The sequence below is a fragment of the Anthonomus grandis genome, chromosome 2 (assembly GCF_022605725.1).
Source record: "Anthonomus grandis grandis chromosome 2, icAntGran1.3, whole genome shotgun sequence".
NCBI lineage: Eukaryota > Metazoa > Arthropoda > Insecta > Coleoptera > Curculionidae > Anthonomus > Anthonomus grandis.
Window position 1 is genome coordinate 36783765 of NC_065547.1, and position 18944 is coordinate 36802708.

General features: G+C 33.7%; 1 protein-coding gene across 4 annotated transcripts in view; it reads right to left on the reverse strand.

Moving 5' to 3' along the window:
- Window positions 1-284: 284 nt before the first annotated feature.
- The window catches only part of LOC126749572 (insulin-like peptide receptor), a 434160-nt gene continuing 415500 nt past the window's right edge, over window positions 285-18944 (reverse strand). For 3 of the 4 annotated variants that reach the window (XM_050459290.1, XM_050459287.1, XM_050459304.1), the window contains 9 exons: window positions 8996-9510; window positions 8153-8395; window positions 7765-7995; window positions 6647-7606; window positions 6275-6562; window positions 5676-5972; window positions 1800-1982; window positions 1585-1742; window positions 285-1522 (listed from right to left, as the gene is read on the reverse strand). In XM_050459290.1, coding sequence (XP_050315247.1) covers window positions 1223-1522; window positions 1585-1742; window positions 1800-1982; window positions 5676-5972; window positions 6275-6562; window positions 6647-7606; window positions 7765-7995; window positions 8153-8395; window positions 8996-9510 — 3175 coding nt within the window. In that variant the 3' untranslated portion in view covers window positions 285-1222. The remainder of the gene's footprint in view (window positions 1523-1584; window positions 1743-1799; window positions 1983-5675; window positions 5973-6274; window positions 6563-6646; window positions 7607-7764; window positions 7996-8152; window positions 8396-8995; window positions 9511-18944) is intronic. The other variant, XM_050459299.1, reaches the window with a different exon arrangement.

The window sequence follows — 18944 nt, forward strand, 5'->3', positions numbered from 1 at the left end:
AAAAATATATTTAAAAACATATCATATTTATTGGGAAATCGTTTACATCATCATACACAGCTTAGGACTTTTGAATAAAAAAATACATATATGAATTTCATTTATTAAATGCCTTTATAGGACGGAAATTAAAAAGTCTATAGGTAATCTTATTTATAGACCTTTGTTAAAAAATTGTTCCGATTTAAACGGAATTTACATAAATAAATGATTTCTTAAACTACTAAAAACAACGATATACTTCCCGTTGACTCTAATTAGCAAAATAAAGAAATAATAGACGCTTTAGTTATAAATTTCACAAAAACATTTTATTTCCTAGATAACACATACAACAACTTTTTGATAGAAATTTGCACTCTTATGAAATACATGGAGCCTATTCAAATACATTTGTCTAGAGATATTACAATTTATGAACCATTTCGAATAACTAGTACACAGGCTTGCCAACTAATACACAGTCTTACAAATAAAAGGTTTCAGATTTCCTTTGGCAGTATAAAAATTAAACTTAAAAAGAAACATTCAGGTTAAAAATAAAACTTCATTCAGGCTCTATCGCTACATTGGGTTTCACACTACTGACAAAAATAGGAGTTTTTGTCGTCTCTTTTATATCTTTATTTTATATACACCAACATTTATAGGTACATTTATTTATCTACGGGTTTTGTTAAAACATGACATAAAATTTCTTATTTATCTAGGGGTGTAACGCTGAGGTATTTATTTTAGGTAATTCGGTTACAATTAGTAGAGGGAAACTTCTCTTTATTATACGTTTATTGCACACCTTCTTTCATATCAGAAAATATCCATACAGCATAGATGCTTTTTGACGAAAAATCATGAATTATATTTTCATATGTCTTTATAGGACGGAAATTAAATAGTAAGATCTCCTCCTGATTTAAATGGAATTTAAATTTATTTTGAATTTTATAAATATATGAACAATAAGAGTCCAATAAAAATTGATACTATGGTTATATATCATACCCTTCAAAGACATATTAAAAAATACTGATAATAAAACAACAATGTTCTTTATTCTATTGTCAAAAATAAATATTTTCTGTTTCTTATATGTATTTCTTTGGGCTTACACCACCATCATCTATTTAGTCAAACTCTCTCCAACATACAGTCAAAGGTACTAAGTTACAAATAAATCACAGCTTAAAAACTGCTCGGATTGATAGCTTCCGAGCACGTCCCACTACCTGTACATCACCCTCTGATTTGGATTAGATGGAGGGATATAATCAGGATCTTGTAGATTCAACCGCACTAAACCCTCTTCCTCTTCTTCTTCTTCTTCTTCTTCTTCTTCTTCCTCAGCTACTTCATTGTTTAAAGAAAAGTCTCTAGTCGCTTGTTTAATTTGGTAACAGTTTTTGCTCAAAGACAGGGCGGCAGGTTCGTTCGCTCGCACTGATGACCCGTGGCTCATTAGGTACTGTTGACCTTTTGTACTATGGTAGAATGAAAGGGATTTGAAGTTCGGACCCACATGTTCCTGTAACAATTAATAGATTGTCTATTATTATAGGGAATATGTAAACTATATTTCTACTAAACCTGTAAAATTTCAATGATTTCAAAACATGTAGGCCTGCGGGAAGGATACCAATCCCAACACTTTTTCATTATTTCCCAGAGCAAATTTGGACACTCTGACGGTCGTTCTAACGTTCCTTTTGATAATACAAATTTAATGATTTCTTCACCGACCATACCTGAAAATCATAAAAACGGCACATTAATTTATTCAATTTCAAGATCGTTAATTTTACCTTGATATGGCTGACATGCACAGGTAACAATCTCCCACAAAACAACGCCATAGCTCCAAATGTCAGAGTTACAAGTGTAGACACCATCGGCAAGGGCTTCGGGAGCCATCCAGCGAACTGGCAAGAGTGTATTGCCGCTACCCTTTTTGTAATAGTCACTTTGGTAAATGTCTCTTGCCATACCTAAATTCACACTATATTTAGTACATTTTAAATGTACAAAATTACAAAAAGTTTCAGACGAATTTATAGAAAAACTTAGTAACTTATGTCTGATTGAGATATTGACTTAAAAATAAAAGATCTTGAGATATAGTGTATGTATATGATATCTCAAAGTATTAATTATCTGAAACTTAAAGATTTGTCATAGTCAAACGCTTATCTCAAAAGTAAAATATCTCTTAGTTTTTTATAAAATTGGTTCTTACGAAAATCATGTCAATTGTTTGTAGAATCAAATGCTTTCTTGTTGTCAACTTTATTTGGACTTGGCATTCCAATATCCAAGAAAGTCAAAGTAATCGCTTATTATTTTTCTTTCTGCTTTTCTTTTTAATTTTTTGAATTTCTAATTTTATATACAGGGTGTTTCATTAATGATTTAGTATGTTTGATAATAAGAAGTTTATTTAAATAAGATGTAGATAAGTTTGCTAAGTATTTTTCCTCGGTATATGAATAGCAGATTGTTACTTCATGTGTATATAGATAAATTTAGGAATACTGTGTAACGACTTTTCCCTTAGCAAGAGTTTTTTTCTTTCCAACCAATCATTAAATTGGAGTATTCTTTCGGATTAGTGGGAGCTTTATTATAGCTATTGACAAAAATGACTGACATAAATCTACTCAATCGCTATATATCAATGTTCACTTCTCAATGTTCATCGACTTGCAATGTTCTTCGTCCAGTCATTTCAGAATGGACATCTCTGGAGTCGCATTGGAGGTTAGCGAATCTTCCGGACACTATTCTGTCGAGTATATAAGGAGCCGCATTCGCCGCTGGAAAGCCAATAGGCAGTTCAGTGCAGCGCAGTTCGAAATATTAGCGCGATATTTAAATCGGACATAAATAGTAAAGTTGATAGAACCACCATTGTGCAGGTGGTGGGAGGAAGCCAACTTAGTGAGAAGTTGCTAAGTATTCTCTCGTTATCAAGCATATTGGGAACAATGTAACTCCCTAATTTTTGAAGATGGACTCTTGAGGCGGAAAATGGTTGACCACGCCGGCAAAGAGGAAGAATGCAAATCGTTGTGCCAAAATGTCGGATTTCGGGCTTGCTAAAGGAAATCCTTACTGGCATATCAGGAGCACACCTTGGAGTAACAAAAACCTTGGAAAAGTCAGGGAAAGATTTTAGTGGGTCAATAGCAAGGTAGACGTAAGGCACTGGTGCAGGAAATGCGCTATATGTGCGGCAAGTAATGAGCCGCAGAGAAAGCAGAAGGCTTTTTGATGCGTCAGTACAACGTGGAAACTTCCTTTGAAAGAATTGCTATTGACGTGCCTGGTCCGTTTTCCTAATTAGAAGCAGGGAATAAGTACATCGTGGTCGTGATGGACTACTTCAACAAATGGGTTGAAGCGTACCTCTACCAAACCAGGAAGCCTCTACTATCCCTGACGCCCTAATAAAAGATTAAATCTGCCGATTTGGTGTACCTTCGGAGTCACATTTAGAGCAAGGACGAAATTTTAAATCCAGCTTGTCCCAGTCCATCTGTAGATGCTTGAAATCAAGAAAACGAGAAGTGTACTACATTACACTCGCAATTAAGTGGTAAGGTGGATCAAAGGAATAGTAATTGAATAGTAATGAAACTAGTAATCGGTACTTGGCCAAAGTACTCTGCAGTAATCAAAGAGAGTGGGATAGGTTTCTTCATTTGTTGCTGCTGGCTTACCGATCGGCAATACATGTAAGTACAGGCGAATCTCCGGCACGAAAACTGATGATAAGAGAACTACGTCTTCTCTGCAATCTGAAGTTTGGTTGCACGCCAGGAGAAGAGTAGGAGAATGGATGTCATTCATAATCAAGTGCGCATTTCTATTTAAGATGCCAGCGATCTAGTATAACTATCTTTATTATTTTACGTGATTTGGTTTGGCTCTATAACCCTAAGAGATGGAACGGTATGTCGCTGAAACTTTAAATATCCTGGGATGGGCCATACAAAGTGCTGGAAGCTTTCAACAACGACTATGGAAACCACAAAGAGGCTGAGCTGTGGAAAATCCAACTACAGTCGGATTTGATATTCCACGAATTCATAGCCCATCATTCTAAACAGTCATTACGGCGTGACCTGTGAAGCGCAGCAAGACCTGCTTGCTGCTCCAGCTGAGTATGCTCTGACACATTATGTAGCTAAGGATTTACAAATGTCTCGAGGAATAGCTGAGCTTTTCCGCAGAAAATTCGGAAAAAAATCCAAGAGCTGCATCGGTCTAACCCCAAAGTAGGACAAGCACTCAAGATAACGGATGAAAAGATTAATAGACAGATTTTCTACCTCGTTACCAAGGACGCGTTACACCAGACGCCAATCTATAATGATATTTGTGTTCTCTAAAGGAGGAGTTGTTTGCCGAAAAGCTTAGAAATTTCCAAACTCGCATAGTAGAAGTGGTCTTTAGGTCTACTGGCGTGCAAGTTCTGTTATGTTGTTTTACTCGCCAACCTCGTTAGGGGAGAAACCAGTTGATTCTTATTTCTACGAGAGGTCCGCTTGCAAGAGGGAAACATTCTGCCGATATCGACAACTACCATATTTGGAATAATTTGGGGACGAAATAATCTTAGGCTGGCTGTAGTATAACGATATTGGCAACACCGCCAATACCCACGCTTTGTTATTCCGGAATGACACACGGAAGACACATGAAAGGTCAGCGAATTTTCCGGACAGAGTTCTGCCGAGTATATAAGGAGCCGCATCGCTGCTTGGAAGTCAGTTGACATTTTAGGGCAGGGCCGTTCAGAATATTGTTGCGATATTTAAATCTGACATGAATAGTAGTAGGTAAATACAGTGAAAGTAAGTATTTTCAATAGCCGTAAGTGATCGTGTTTAGTAGTGTAAGTGTTTAAATAAATCAGTTGACTTTTGATTATTCATTTTCGATTATTTTAATTCAAATCTAACGAACGGTAAAAAAACTAATTAAACAATAATGAACGCTTTGGGGCAATTATTAGTAAACATTTAACATTTTCCTCGAGGCCTTATTTTAGTATTTAAATAACAGTATTTATAAAATTGTTTCAAAGCATCTGACAGTACCAATCATAAAATCTTACTGTGCAAATAAAAATTAGACCATTACATATGGAAGTGCTAAAGTTGCTTGCAGTACAGTTTGACTGACAAGCAACATGGTAATATATAAAGCAATTATATTAATAAACAGTAAAAATTCCAGTTCAGGTAATAAGTTCTAGTTCAGGTTAAACACTGCTATATGAAAATTTGTTGGGTTTAGTAGAGTAGTATGGTTTCATAATATTGTAATTTTGGTGAGATGGAAGTACCGTAATAAATTAATTACATCAGAGAAAACATGTCATGCCTAGTCTTATAAATCATTACTCAGCCCACTGCTATAAGGACGTATAGACGCTAGACAAGATTTATAACAATGTCTGCTCATCGGAAAATAGATATCATTAGTCGAGTTTCAATCTTCCATATTATATGTGTAAAAAGTGTGTTTCAAGAGTAGAACTGATTAATAATCAATTCGCTTCTGATAAACCATAGGTTTTAAATTCAACATTTGATATTGCCACAGGCTTTGACCATTAAAAGTATTTTAGTGTATGTTTAACGCTTAACTTGATAAAACTTTTAAGCACCACCTACCAAAATCTCCAATTTTCACTGTCCGATCCTGACTAACCATACAATTTCTAGCAGCAAGATCCCTATGGACAAATTTCCGAGATGCTAGATAGGCCAGTCCATCGGCAATCTCGATGGCCATTCGGTAAATTTCGTTTGAAGTTATCGTTTGTGAAGACTCTCCGATTTTTAGCAAATATCTCTTCAAGTCCCCACGCTCCATTAATTCCATTACGACAAGGAAAGGTTGGCTCTTAGATACCACTCCAAAAAGCTTTACTACATGGGGACCGTCGGTAAAATCCTTCATGGTAGATGCTACATTTTTATAATTAAATATTACATAAAATAACCGAAAAGCAAAAATGATGTATGTCTCTTTATTACTTAGACATACTGTACTACTTTTTTTTCCCACTCTAACTTTTGATGTATGCGCAGCTCCATCTTGGGAAAACTACTAAATAGTGAGAGGAGAAAACAAGCTTAAGTTTCCAGAAAATTATAGCTCTTATTCTTACGTAAGCGTGTCACACCGAAAATTAAATTACTTCTTAATCGAGTTAAGGTGGGAGAAGAAAAAACATTACGTAACCTTTGTAAAGGTCTGTTGTTCTTACCTTCTTCCAAAAATCGTATTTTTTCTTGAGACGAAGCCTCCTCTTTTACTGTTTTTACAGCACAAGCCATATTTTTGGATTTCCAATGTGCCAAATAGACGGTTCCAAAGGTTCCTTGACCCATAAGATTCATGGTCTTGATATCATCACGCTCAATTTCCCATTCATCCGTATTGTAGTTCACAATGGCGTAGTCGGGGTTAACATGAGTAATTAAATGCACATTATCCGAAAAATGTTTGCTTTTCATTCTTAAAAAGGTTATGATTGCTATGGCGCTTAGAAAACCTAAAACGGGAGAATGAAAAAAGTGAAATTTTAACCCAAATTTCAAAAATTTTAATTTTCCGTTAATATAATTGGTCGACTTACCTAAAAAACCAACCCCAATTAGTACAATCCACCACGGATTAATTTCCGCTTCATCAATCTGAATCGGATGAACACTTAATTGTCCTGGACCAGCAAAAGATACTGCTTGAGCCATCACCACGTACCTACCAGGAATCAAATTTCTTAAAACAACTTTCTTATTTTGTCGAAAATGTTCTGGTAATATACACTCAGTTTGGTTCTTGGAATGTTTCGAACCCTTCGACTCCTTTCTATAAATCACGTTATAAGCCAAGATAAACCCATTGGGGTTCTGCGGTTCCTTCCATGTTGCGACAATATCATAAGAATTCATCACTTGCACTACAAAATCCTGGACATTATCTGCCTCTGGATTTTTTAAGGTTCTCGTAAAATTTTGCAGTACTGGGCTACATAACTGGCGTCCAGAGTCGTTTTCGTTACAAGCGACTATGTAAAACACGTATTGAGTGAACTGCTTTAGTTTCGTGAAAGTGTAACTGGTCACATTTGGTCCTAGTTTAATCGAGAAAAAGTTGTCTCGGACCGTTTTCTTATAGGGGTTGTCATCCGTAATCTGGGACCTTTTTACTTGAGATCTGTTAGTATCAAAATATTCGTTATCATAGTAATACTTTCGGCAATAGTCCACACCAAACTTCGATTGAGACTGAATATCACAGAGAAATAGCCAATGATTATTCTGGAGTCGAATGTTAAGTTCTTCGTTTGTAGGGGCACACTGTTCATTTGGCGGGACAGTTTCATTATGGACTTTCGGTAGGAGCAGTTCGTCTGCTGAGTTGTCTATTTGATTCCCCAAGGGACTAAAGGGGTGCGTACAGTAGTTTCTTTTCCTTATGAAAGTAATGTCGTCTTCCTCTTTGTAAATATTTATTTTGTATTTTCCTAGTTTACCATTAGTGGTTTCTGGTGCTGCCCATTCCAGTTTTATTGAGTCATGGCTTATTGGTGTGGCTAAAATATATTTTGGATCAGAAATTGATGTTGATGGTAAAGATTTAAATGTATGATTAAGGTTTTTAAAAAAATTGATGAAAAAGTATGAAATTAGATCGACGAATTATAGATATTAGAATTTTATTGCTAAAATATGAATTTAAAAAGAATATTACCAATAAAATATGGTACAGCATCAGGATCGTCTGGTAAAGTGCGGAATGATCTGTAACTAGTTTTTTCCCTAACTTCCATATTATTTAAATAGGTTCTTATATAAAAATTATAAGTTGTATAAGGTTTTAGCTTAAGTAATTGAGCAGAATTGTTGGTTGTGGTTAAGGTGATCCAGCTGAACTTTTTGGCCATGCACATATCTTCACTAGTTTCTTCTTGTTCTTCTGAATCTGAAAAGTAAATAATGGTTTGTGTCGTGGAATTTAAGTTTAGACAAAAATGTATTTCACAAGAAGGCATGCCCATGAAAGGTACTCTCAGTGCAGTGGTGGTATTAAAAGGGTATATGAAATTTTTGAGTTTTTTCTTAAAAGGAAAATTGTTTACCAGAATAATGTACTGTATAATAAAGTCCCTGTTGTCCATATTTTTGTTCCCATATTAACGTTACGTTATTGGATGTGATTTTAGTAACGTTCACCTGGAGTTTTGTATCTATGAAGATGTTACAGTCAAATCCATTGGAATATTGTGACACATCTGTTTCGGTATAGGTAATATTATTTTTTAATGCAAATTGTTCGATTTCTGTAAGACATAGTTGTTCGTTATCGTGAAAACCTATGCTGCCTAAAATCAAAAAAAAGTATTAATAAGCAACTAAATTCAGAAAAAAACAGCAAAATCATATATTTTTGATACATTTTGTCATGATAATTATTGGAAAATTTAATGTTAATTAGAAGCCGTTTAACAGTGCAAATTGTTCGATTTCTGTAAGACATAGTTGTTCATTATCGTGAAAACCTATATTGCCGAAAATCGAAAAAGGTGTTAATAGGCAACTAAATTAAAAAAAAAACAGTAAAATCATATATTTTTGATCCATTTTGTCATGATAATTATTGGAAAATTCAATGTTAATTAGAAGTCATTGACTATACTATTTAAAAACAGAACGGGTGCAGAATGTCGAAATTCAATCTAATTAGAGACCAAAATCTGAAATTTCCATTCCGGTGGTATTTATTTATTTATACTGTTTAATATTACGTTTTCATTTGTACATAAAATATTTATAAATCTAAATGGATTGCTACATACGTAGTTTGAAAAAAGACACAATTATTATGGATTTAATATTTTTATGGATAAATAAATGACATTTTACATGTTTAATGATAAAAAAAATTAAAAAACCCACTATGAAAAATCCACCGAAAAACTTACCATGACTAATTTTTAAAGAAAACTGTTTATTATCCAGATTCCAAAGCTTCTTTAAATTTCTATTTCCAAACACAAAGAGGGCCTTGTTACCATTCAATGTTTCTCCCTTGATCTCCGCTAGATTCGGTAAAAAATTCAGATCTTCCAGAATCTCATTGCGGGCAATCAGCAAATAATCCTTAATGTACCTTATCGACCGAAGGTGCCTTAGAAGAAACTCATACGTGATTTTCTCTTCTTGACGTTTAAGGTCTGTGATCGATAAGGATCCGTTTATATGCGTGCATCCCTTCATGTTTTCTATGACGATTTGGGTGGTTAAAGCCGCACTATCACAGATTTTTACACATTCGTCCCCACAGAATTTGCAACTGTTATTTTTGGCATTATAGGTTGTTCCCTCAGGACATTGATTTAGGCATTCTCCATCGTAGACGAACCAGGGCTTAGACTTATGGGTGTGCGAGAGACATTGGTCTTTTGTTATGCATTTTCCCATTTCATAGAGAGCGAATCTGGAAGAGGAGTATTAAAAATTAATTATGCAGGTTGTTAGATATTGCATTGTATTGTGAGATGATATAAATAAACTTAGGTACTTAAAAATTTAAATTTTTGTAATCGTATTCAATACACAAGCTTAATTGTTTTTATTACAATTCTGTGGAATTGTGAAAAACCTGGTATTTCCGACATTATGTTTTAAACTAATTAAACCATGAATAACTTAGGTAGTTCATATATTTTATTTAATTATGTTTTTTGTTTAATGAAGATACTTCAATAGCTTCTTAAGGTTTGGAGTTGTCTTGGAATTGAGTAGTCATGTGGAAGATTAAACCTTCCGTTTCAGAACTATTTCTAAAGAAACGCTAGAATTCGTGAAATTATGCTTTGAAATAATCAATCATTAGTTGACGATGCTCTTGTAAAGCAAACTAGCAAAAAGCTTGATATATATCATTTTTATGAAGCATACTTTATCAATTTTTTTGATGAAACTGAGCGGTCATCTTAAAGAACTTATAAGGCTAAGGCTGCTAAAAAAGACAATAATTTTAAAATACCACATACGTAATCTTGTAAGCCACTTTTCATTGAATATGGTGCACTATCGTTGACTTGTACCTATATTATATTGAAGTTAGTTATATATCAAACGAACTTCTATATACAGAAACATGAAAGTCATATCATATTCATGTAAATATTTATGCAATACGAGATATTAGTCACGTCTCGTTTCAGAAAAAGAAAATAAATCTAAAATGGTTTAAAAAAGAAAGTTCTTCATGATATTCTAGCATTTTTACCGTTCGTTAAGGCTGAGTTAAAATATTCGATGCACAAAAATAGTCATCTGATTTATCTGCACACTTAAACTACTAAACACGACTACTAGAGATATTTATTTACACTCTATTTATTTACTACTATTTATTCGATTTAAATTTCGCGCCAATATTCTGAACTGAACTGAATGGCTCCCGGCGGCGTCGTGGCTCTGGCATACACTCGATGGACCATGGTTCCGGAAGATTCAAGAAGTATTCGCAGCGTTAAAATATCGTTACATTATATACAGGGTGGTCCATTTAACTTGAGACATCGCAATATCTCGAAAACTAAACATGTATCCAGAAAATATTTCATGTGAAGTTTGAATCGTTTCCAGGGGGCCATAAAATGACTTCATTGGTTTGACCTTGAGTCCGTCTTTAAGGTCAAATGACGGTCAACTTCACTTTTTTGCATAGAAACCTCTATTTTTTTAATAGTATCTGATTTAGCGTTAAAAAATAAGTAACTTTCATCTGACACTTTTTTACATGCCACCTCTCCTTTTTAAGATATTAATTCTTGATTCTTTTACGAATTTTTTTGTTGACAATGACATTAGGCACAGGAATAGCTTTGGTTCAGCAATTCATCAATATTCTTGTGACAAGGCATTGTTGATCAATGATCAATGCAAGTTGTTATGATGCGAAAATTTTCTATAGTGAACAGATCTCACGTGTTTATCACAGGTATTTCAGGTGATTGTACACAAATACTGATGAATAAAGTAAATAAGAGATTATTTTGCTTCACAGTATTCGTTCAGTTATCAAGTATTTGACTATTTTGTTAAGTGACTATGGAATACCTAACAATAAATGAAAAAGTTGAAATGGTCCTTATCTATGGTGAATCTGAACGGAATATTAATAGAGCCATTGAACTGTATATCATGCGACATCCTCAACGGCCACTTCCATCGCGAGCATCATTTTATCGTGTAGTGAACCACTTTATAGAAGATGGAAGTGTGAGAACGATAAATCGATCACGAAAGAGAAGCATTACCAGTCAAAATAATGAAATTGTCGTCTTAGCTGCAGTTGCCCATAATCCTGGAGTCAGCTCACGATCAATTTCTTCTGCTTCTGGAAGCTCTAAAACAAGTGTCCTGAGAATTTTGAAATGCCACAAGTTTCATCCGTATCACTTGTCGTTACATCAAGAGCTTCATGGGAATGATTTCAAAAATCGAGTGTTGTTTTGTGAATGGGCCCAAAATCAGTTGCATGAAAATAACAATTTCTTTCTGCGCGTCTTATTCACCGATGAAGCTTCATTTAAAAACTATGGTGTAGTTAATCGTCATAACATGCATTATTGGGCAGTTAAAAATCCCAGGTGGTTTCAAGCGATAGAACATCAGCGGCCATGGTCTGTGAATGTCTGGTGTCAATGATAAAGTCATAGGACCTTATTTTATTGATGGTGTCCTTACAGGCCAAAAATACCGTAATTTTTTGCTGGAGATTCTACTAGTATTTTTGGAAGATGTGTGTTTTAAAGTGAGACTAAATATGTGGTATCAGCGTGATGGTTGTCCTGCACATTATTCACGCGTTGCGCGCCAAATGTTGGATCGTGACTTCAATGGACGTTGGATAGGTCGCGGTGGAGTCCACTGGCCGCCACGGTCACCTGATTTGACGCCCTTAAATTTTTTTCTATGGGTTTATTTGAAGGAGATCGTATATCGCGATCCACCAACGACTCCCGAAAATATGAACCTGCGAATCACGGAGGTTTGCGGGTAGATAACTCCACGGATGCTGCACTCTGTTTATCGATCGTTTAGAAAGCGAGTCGAAAAACGTATAGAAGTGGAAGGTCAACACTTTGAACATTTATTGAAATATTTTTCTGACTTTTTTTGTTTTAATTTCTTTTATTTGAACTTTGTACAAACGTACAAAGTTCAATATTTTCAAGTTTTCGATTCTGTTGATTATAACATTCTATCATAAGATACTTTCACTCCTTTTGATAGATCATCAGATACTTCCTACAAGGGCATATGTCATTGCCAAGGAAAAAATTCGTAAAAGAATTAAGAATTAATATCTTGAAAAGCAGAGGTCGCATGTAAAAAAGTGTCAGATGAAAGTTACTTATTTTTTAACGCTAAATCATATACTATTAAAAAAAATAGAGGTTTCTATGCAAAAAAGTGGAGTTGACCTTCATTTGACCTTGAAGACGTCCACTTAAGGTCAAACCAATGACGTCATTTTATGGCCCCCTGAAAACCATTTAAACTTCACATAAAACATTTTCTTGATACATGTTTAGTTTTCGAGATATTGTTCTCTTTTGATATGATTATATCAAGGTCTCTTTGAGAATATGGACGACTTCTTTCAATTAAATTTTTTAGAAATGAATGTGCTTAAGGCTATACAGGGTTATCAAAACTGAGTCATTTTAATAGTTTGTAAAACTCGTCAAATGGAGTTGATATATTGAAAATCACCTACAAAAAGTTGCATAATAAAAAATATAATAAAACATTACAAATTTAAATAAGAATCTTCAATAAACAATTTTTTTGATATAAAGTTACAAATTGGGGAAGACATTTTAGAAATAGTCGAAAACACAACCAAGTTTCTCATAAACAATACGACAAGAACAGTATTATCTCTATCAGTATCAACACGTACAAGCGTTTCAAATTGAAGGTCATCCTAGAAAGTTGTATTTTACCAGTGGCTTTTAGAACAGTTCGGTAGAAATTAAGATTTAATGAAATTAATTTTGTGTACAGACGGAGCCACATTTACACAAGACGAAGTGCAAAATTTACACAGCTATCATGTTAGGGCAGTAGAAAATCCGCATTCTGTAAAAAGGTCTAATATTCAACATCCTCCATATCCTACTTTTTTCCACCTCGACTGAGGCGTAAAATTTATTTCGACTTTTTTCGCCACAATTATTAAAAGATGTGCTTAAAAAGAATATGTGCTTCTTACATGATAGGGCTCCACCTCATTTTAGACGAGAAGATTATGAACACCAAAAGAATGAGTTTCCGAATAGATGGAAAGAGCGCAATGCACCCATTGTTTGGTCTTCCCGCTCTCCAGATTTAACACCTTGCGATTTTTCCTATGGGGCTATTTGAAAGACTTGGTGTATCATAATAAAGTAAATACTCTGGAAGAACTTCAAGGAAAAGTGGTTAATTCCAAGACACCTGGATTAAACTCGTATTTTCGAAGCTTGTGGCTCGAGCAAGATTGTGTGTTAATTGAACAAATGGGGACAGCTTTGAACAATTTTTGTTAAAACGGTAACCATTTAATTTTCAACCAAGCAAATTTTCAATAATGTCCTAAAGTAACTCTCTCATTATGCAACTTTTATATAAGTGATTTTTGGTATATTACCTTCTTTTGTAACACCCTGTACATCATTTTAAAGAGGAAAAATAGACATTAAATTATTACTTTACGCCAATTAACTCTACGCAAAACCTTCTATCTAAAGTAATTTTAATCTTTTTTCTATTTTATATAAAGTGCACGCTATGACAGCACCTGAAGTAACATTTTTCGTTTTCACTCCGTTTGCAGTACTATTAGTTTCACAAAAAAGTAGAACAGCTTTGCGCGAGACCCCAAAATTCTGTCTTTACAATTGTCCGACACACCTTGCAATTAAGAGCAAAATAACTTTCTATACACCTGCTTTTTTATTATTATACTAGCTAATATAGTGTTTTTATAAATACGTTTATTAATTTTAATTTTTGATTATAATTTGAAACTTACTGTTGATTGCAAGCAGTAATACTAAAAAAATGCAAACTTCCCTACTAAAATGACTAAATGAGAATTTTTTTAAGCTACCAGGGTTCAATTACAAAGAAATGGAAACTCGTCCCTCAATGATAGAACTCGTTACAAACTCTCTTCAAGCGAAAAATAAAATTCTTAAGTGTAATAATAAGGCCATCTGAAAGTTGTATTGTGTCATATTTGTTAAGGATCCACATCATTAGATAAACACGTTTTTCAGCTTTACATTCTTTAAGAATTTGATCTCTCGCACATAAGTATGAGAGGGAAATCATTATGTAGAAGGAATATTCAGTTTTTTAGAAAATAATATCAACATATAATGTGTTTCGAGAACATGTAGCGTTTTTCCCGTTCTCTAGAAGTGAATTAAAACAATCGAAAATAGTCAACTTATTTATTTATACATATACACTACGAAAACACGATCACTCACTACTACTAGAAATATTTATTATTAACAAGCTTTTAATTGATACAAGACATTTTTCTTTTTCGATATTTATTTTTACACATTTTATAAATAAACCAAAACTAAATAAAATCTTTTTTTTTATAATATGGAATAAAAAATTATTAATACTTAGTAAGCGCACCGCCGTTATGAATTACGGCTTGCAAACGTCGTGACATACTTAAAATTAAGTTTCTGGTATATTCTTCGGTTATTTGGTCCCATGCGTCATTTATCATTATTCATTCTGATTTCTAGGCTTAAAGTTATCTTTATACATATATGTTGCCATTTTACCCCAAACGTTTATCATTGGGTTGATATCGGGGCTTTTCGAGGGCCACGGTAAAACTTGAATTCGTCTTTGGTCTAGATAGTTTTGAACTATACAGGCTGTATGTATACGAGCATTATCATGTTGGAAGATAAAATCTTGCCCATAGACTACACCAACCGATGGCATCATAACATTGTTCAGGATATTTCAACATCCTAAGGCATTAAGCCTTCCCTGCACTATTTCACAAACGTCTGGTCCTCTAAAACTAATTCAGGCCCAAACGTTTATCCTAAAACGTCCACTTTGATTAGTCTTATGTGTATATCTTTCATCATATCTGGTATTAGAGGGCCTTAAACGCGGATTTTGCTATTACTGCACGAGTGAAAGGTTTTTTCATCCAAAAATATTACTATATGTTGTTTTTTCTATATGTTGTTTTGGTGTGCATATTGATGGGCAAATTCTAATCCTCTCTATTTATTTGCTTCAGTCAAAAATATTTTATTTCTTGCACAGCAACTTTTAATTTCCAAATTTCTTATCCTACTACGAGCTGCATTAGTAGAACCAGGAAAATGCGTGTCTTCTTTTGCCTTTATTACTGTTTCAAACGGATTGTTTCTTAGAAAGCCAACTAACTCACACAAAACAAATGTGATGTCTATCTCGGGGGCACTATCTTGAAGTATGTGGAGTTTATTAAAGATTTAGGTGTGAGGTTGGATTCCAGACTGCTCTTCGACGTTCATATAGAAAACATTGTTCAGAAAGCTCAGTTTTATAGCTCGAATTACAAAGGGTTTTAATAATCAAACATCATTAATATTATTATATAATGCATTCGTTAAAGCTACTATAGAATATGCGACAGCAGCTTGGAATCCGATGTATCATAAATATATTGACCAAATTGAAAAGGTGCAACGCAAGTTTGTAAATATAATAAATTGCCGCTTTAATAGACAAAGACATTTTTTTACTTACTATGATAACTTAAAGTTTTATGGTATGAAGCCCTTAGAGAGTCGTAGAAACAATTTTGATTTATAAAGTAGTTTTAATAATTTTCAAGACCCTAATTTGAATAATGATATATTTTTCTCCAGATGGCTTCATTTAATCGATACTTAAGAAATTCTACCTAATTTCGCAAAGAACGATAAATATTGTCCTATTGTCATTATTCATATGTATATATATTTCTTTATTGTTTATAAGAGATACTATTAAATAAGTTAGTTAGGTTTATATTGCTTGGTATATTTGTTAGGTTTTGTGAAAATTTAATGTTTGGCAAAGCGCTTACTTGTATTTAAATTCATAAGATATTTTGTCCTTTCTTAGTTTATCTGTAGAAGAGCCTTGTACTTAAATAAATAATAACTCTCTATCTTGAATGTCGTTTGAAATTTTTGGTCGACCAGAACCTGGATTTCTTACAATAGCTCCATATTCTGCAATGTTTGCTTTAGCTAAGGAAACGGTGTTTTTACTAATGCCCAATTCTTCTGCGATTCTTCTTATAGGAACTCCTCCATCAGACGAGTGTATATTATCGCTTTTTGCTGAGGAGATAATGCAGGTATTTTGAAAGAACAATTTTGTTGACGCGGCTTTCACAAAATTAAATTAACTTTGACAACATCAAAATATATTATTCTAATAGACCAAGAGATTTAGGAGATTTTGCTGGCCCAGTTTTTTCTTCGGCACGATAGTATGTAACGGAATCTTTGAGCTTAATTTTCACTGGTTTCTAAAAGTCTGATCAACTTGAAACTTTTCACACGTATCAAGGACCGATGACAATGCAATAATTTGATAACAGTTTTCCATTATCCTTATTAGGACTGCCGGGATTAATATTTTTTTTTTGTTTACACTGACACACAATTTTGGTTAACGTTCATCATCATAACGTTCAACGAACATCTTCTTTGTGGAACGGGCTTCCACCTCACATATTTCCCGACGCATACAACCTAAAGCGATTCAAGATAAATGCCCACAAATATCTTCGCGCAAGCATCACTCCAAGAGTGACATAGGACTTTCCTCTTATGCTTGTGTTTACCATAAAAAAAAACAAACAATATGTGTTCAATGACATTTAAATGGTTCTGTTTATAGTTGCACGAACGGCCAGCGGAATTTTGCTTAATTGTCCATACGTTAAATTAATTGTATTTTTTATTTATCAAATTAGTATACTTTTTCACTTAATATTCATTTTATCAATTTTAATAATAAGAGTATGAAAAGTTTGAACATGCCGCCGCTCCTAAAAGTATCCAGGTACTATGAGATGCTTTCAGCAAGATAATAAATAATAGTTTAAAAAAACTAAAAAAAAAATGCTTTTATTGCTAATCGAACTAAAAATAGAAAATATTTTTTAATTACAAGAGGTTTTATTACAGAAGTATAAGGTCAGACAAACAATCATAATTAATTACCTCAAATAAAAATCATAATAAAATTTAAGTTATTCAGAGAATAATTCAAATCAAAGTAAAAAGCGTTGGGTACTCGAAATACAGTGCGAGTCTGTAACTTGGAATAAATTCGATAATAAATAAATGGAAGCGTGTTCGGAAAAACCCTTGAACACGTCAATTGAGATTGTAAGTTGCGCATTTTTACAATACATTTTTTTTTATACAGGGTGTGCCATGTAGGCGAGGCTAATACCAACTTTCTTATTTTAAATGTGACATACCATATGTTATTATATTTTTTGATTCTGCACAAAATTCCAAACATTTTGATGTATCACATGCCATACCTTTATTCACCCGTTTTTAAGTTTTGATTTTTTATTTTAAAACTGTTTTAAATTCAAAAAATTTGCGTTTCAGTTAACAATTTTTTTTTTGTAATTTATTTTATGAATGTTCTATAAAAATGTGGCATTTTTATAATTTTGACATTTTATAAATTTTTACATTGCTACAAGACGTGCTTATACTGTCGGATAATCAGATTTAATTTTCTTTTAATTTTTTTACGAAATGGGCTATTTAAGCGAAAAGCATGATGCTTGGGTACGGAGATAGAACAAGAACCCAAAATAAAGTTTTGCATTTAATCAGACAGAAGTATACTGATTTACCACTCATATCTCAAAGTACTATAAGCAAGATTGAAAAATAGTTTCGGAAAAATTGTCACGTAAGAACAATAGCTAATTCTCGTCGATCTCCGCTTAATGAAGACACCAAAATTAATGTGTTATTAGCCATTGAAGAAAATTCTAATATTCCCACTAGGCAGATAGCGCGCGAATTGGAAGTGAGCCAGTCTTCAGTAGTAAGGGTTTTTGAAGCAGAAAAATGTCATCCCTATAAACTAACAATCCTCCACGAACTTAATGAGGAGGATGCAGATAGAGGAATTGAATTTTGTGAATAATTTATGGAATTAACGCAGAATAAGAATCTTATTACAGAAAACATTCTTTTTTCCGATGAGTCCACATTTATGCTGAACGGAGAAGTAAATCGTCGAAATTGCCGTTATTAGGCACAATAAAATCCATGCTGGATGAGGCAAGGCCACACTCAACACCCAGGAAAAGTAAATGCTTGGGCAAGAATTCTAGGTCAGCAAGTTATAGGCCCAATTTTCTTCGAAGAAAATTTAAATGGAGCAAGGTACTTACAGATTTTACTAGAAGAACTTAATTCCAAATCTAGCTGTTCTATTCCCTGAGCCAGTAGAAGCTGATATGCCGAATAGAAAAATCTGGTTTCAGCAAGATGGTACGCCTCCCCATTTTGCAAGACCTGTTCGAAACTATCTGGATACTATTTTTGCAGGCAGATGGATTGGCAGAAGAGGACCTTTTAAATGGCCACCAAGATCGCCCGATTTGACCCCGCTGGATTTTTTTCTACGGGGATATTTGAAATCCAAAGTTTATGTGACCAAGCCAGCAAATATTGAGGAAATGAAAACTAGAATAAGACAAGAGCGTTGAAACATTTCTCCAGAATGCATAAAAAACGTTCAAAATGAATTTGTAGTATGCTTAGGGCATTGCCAAATAGTAAATGGTTTACATTTTGAACA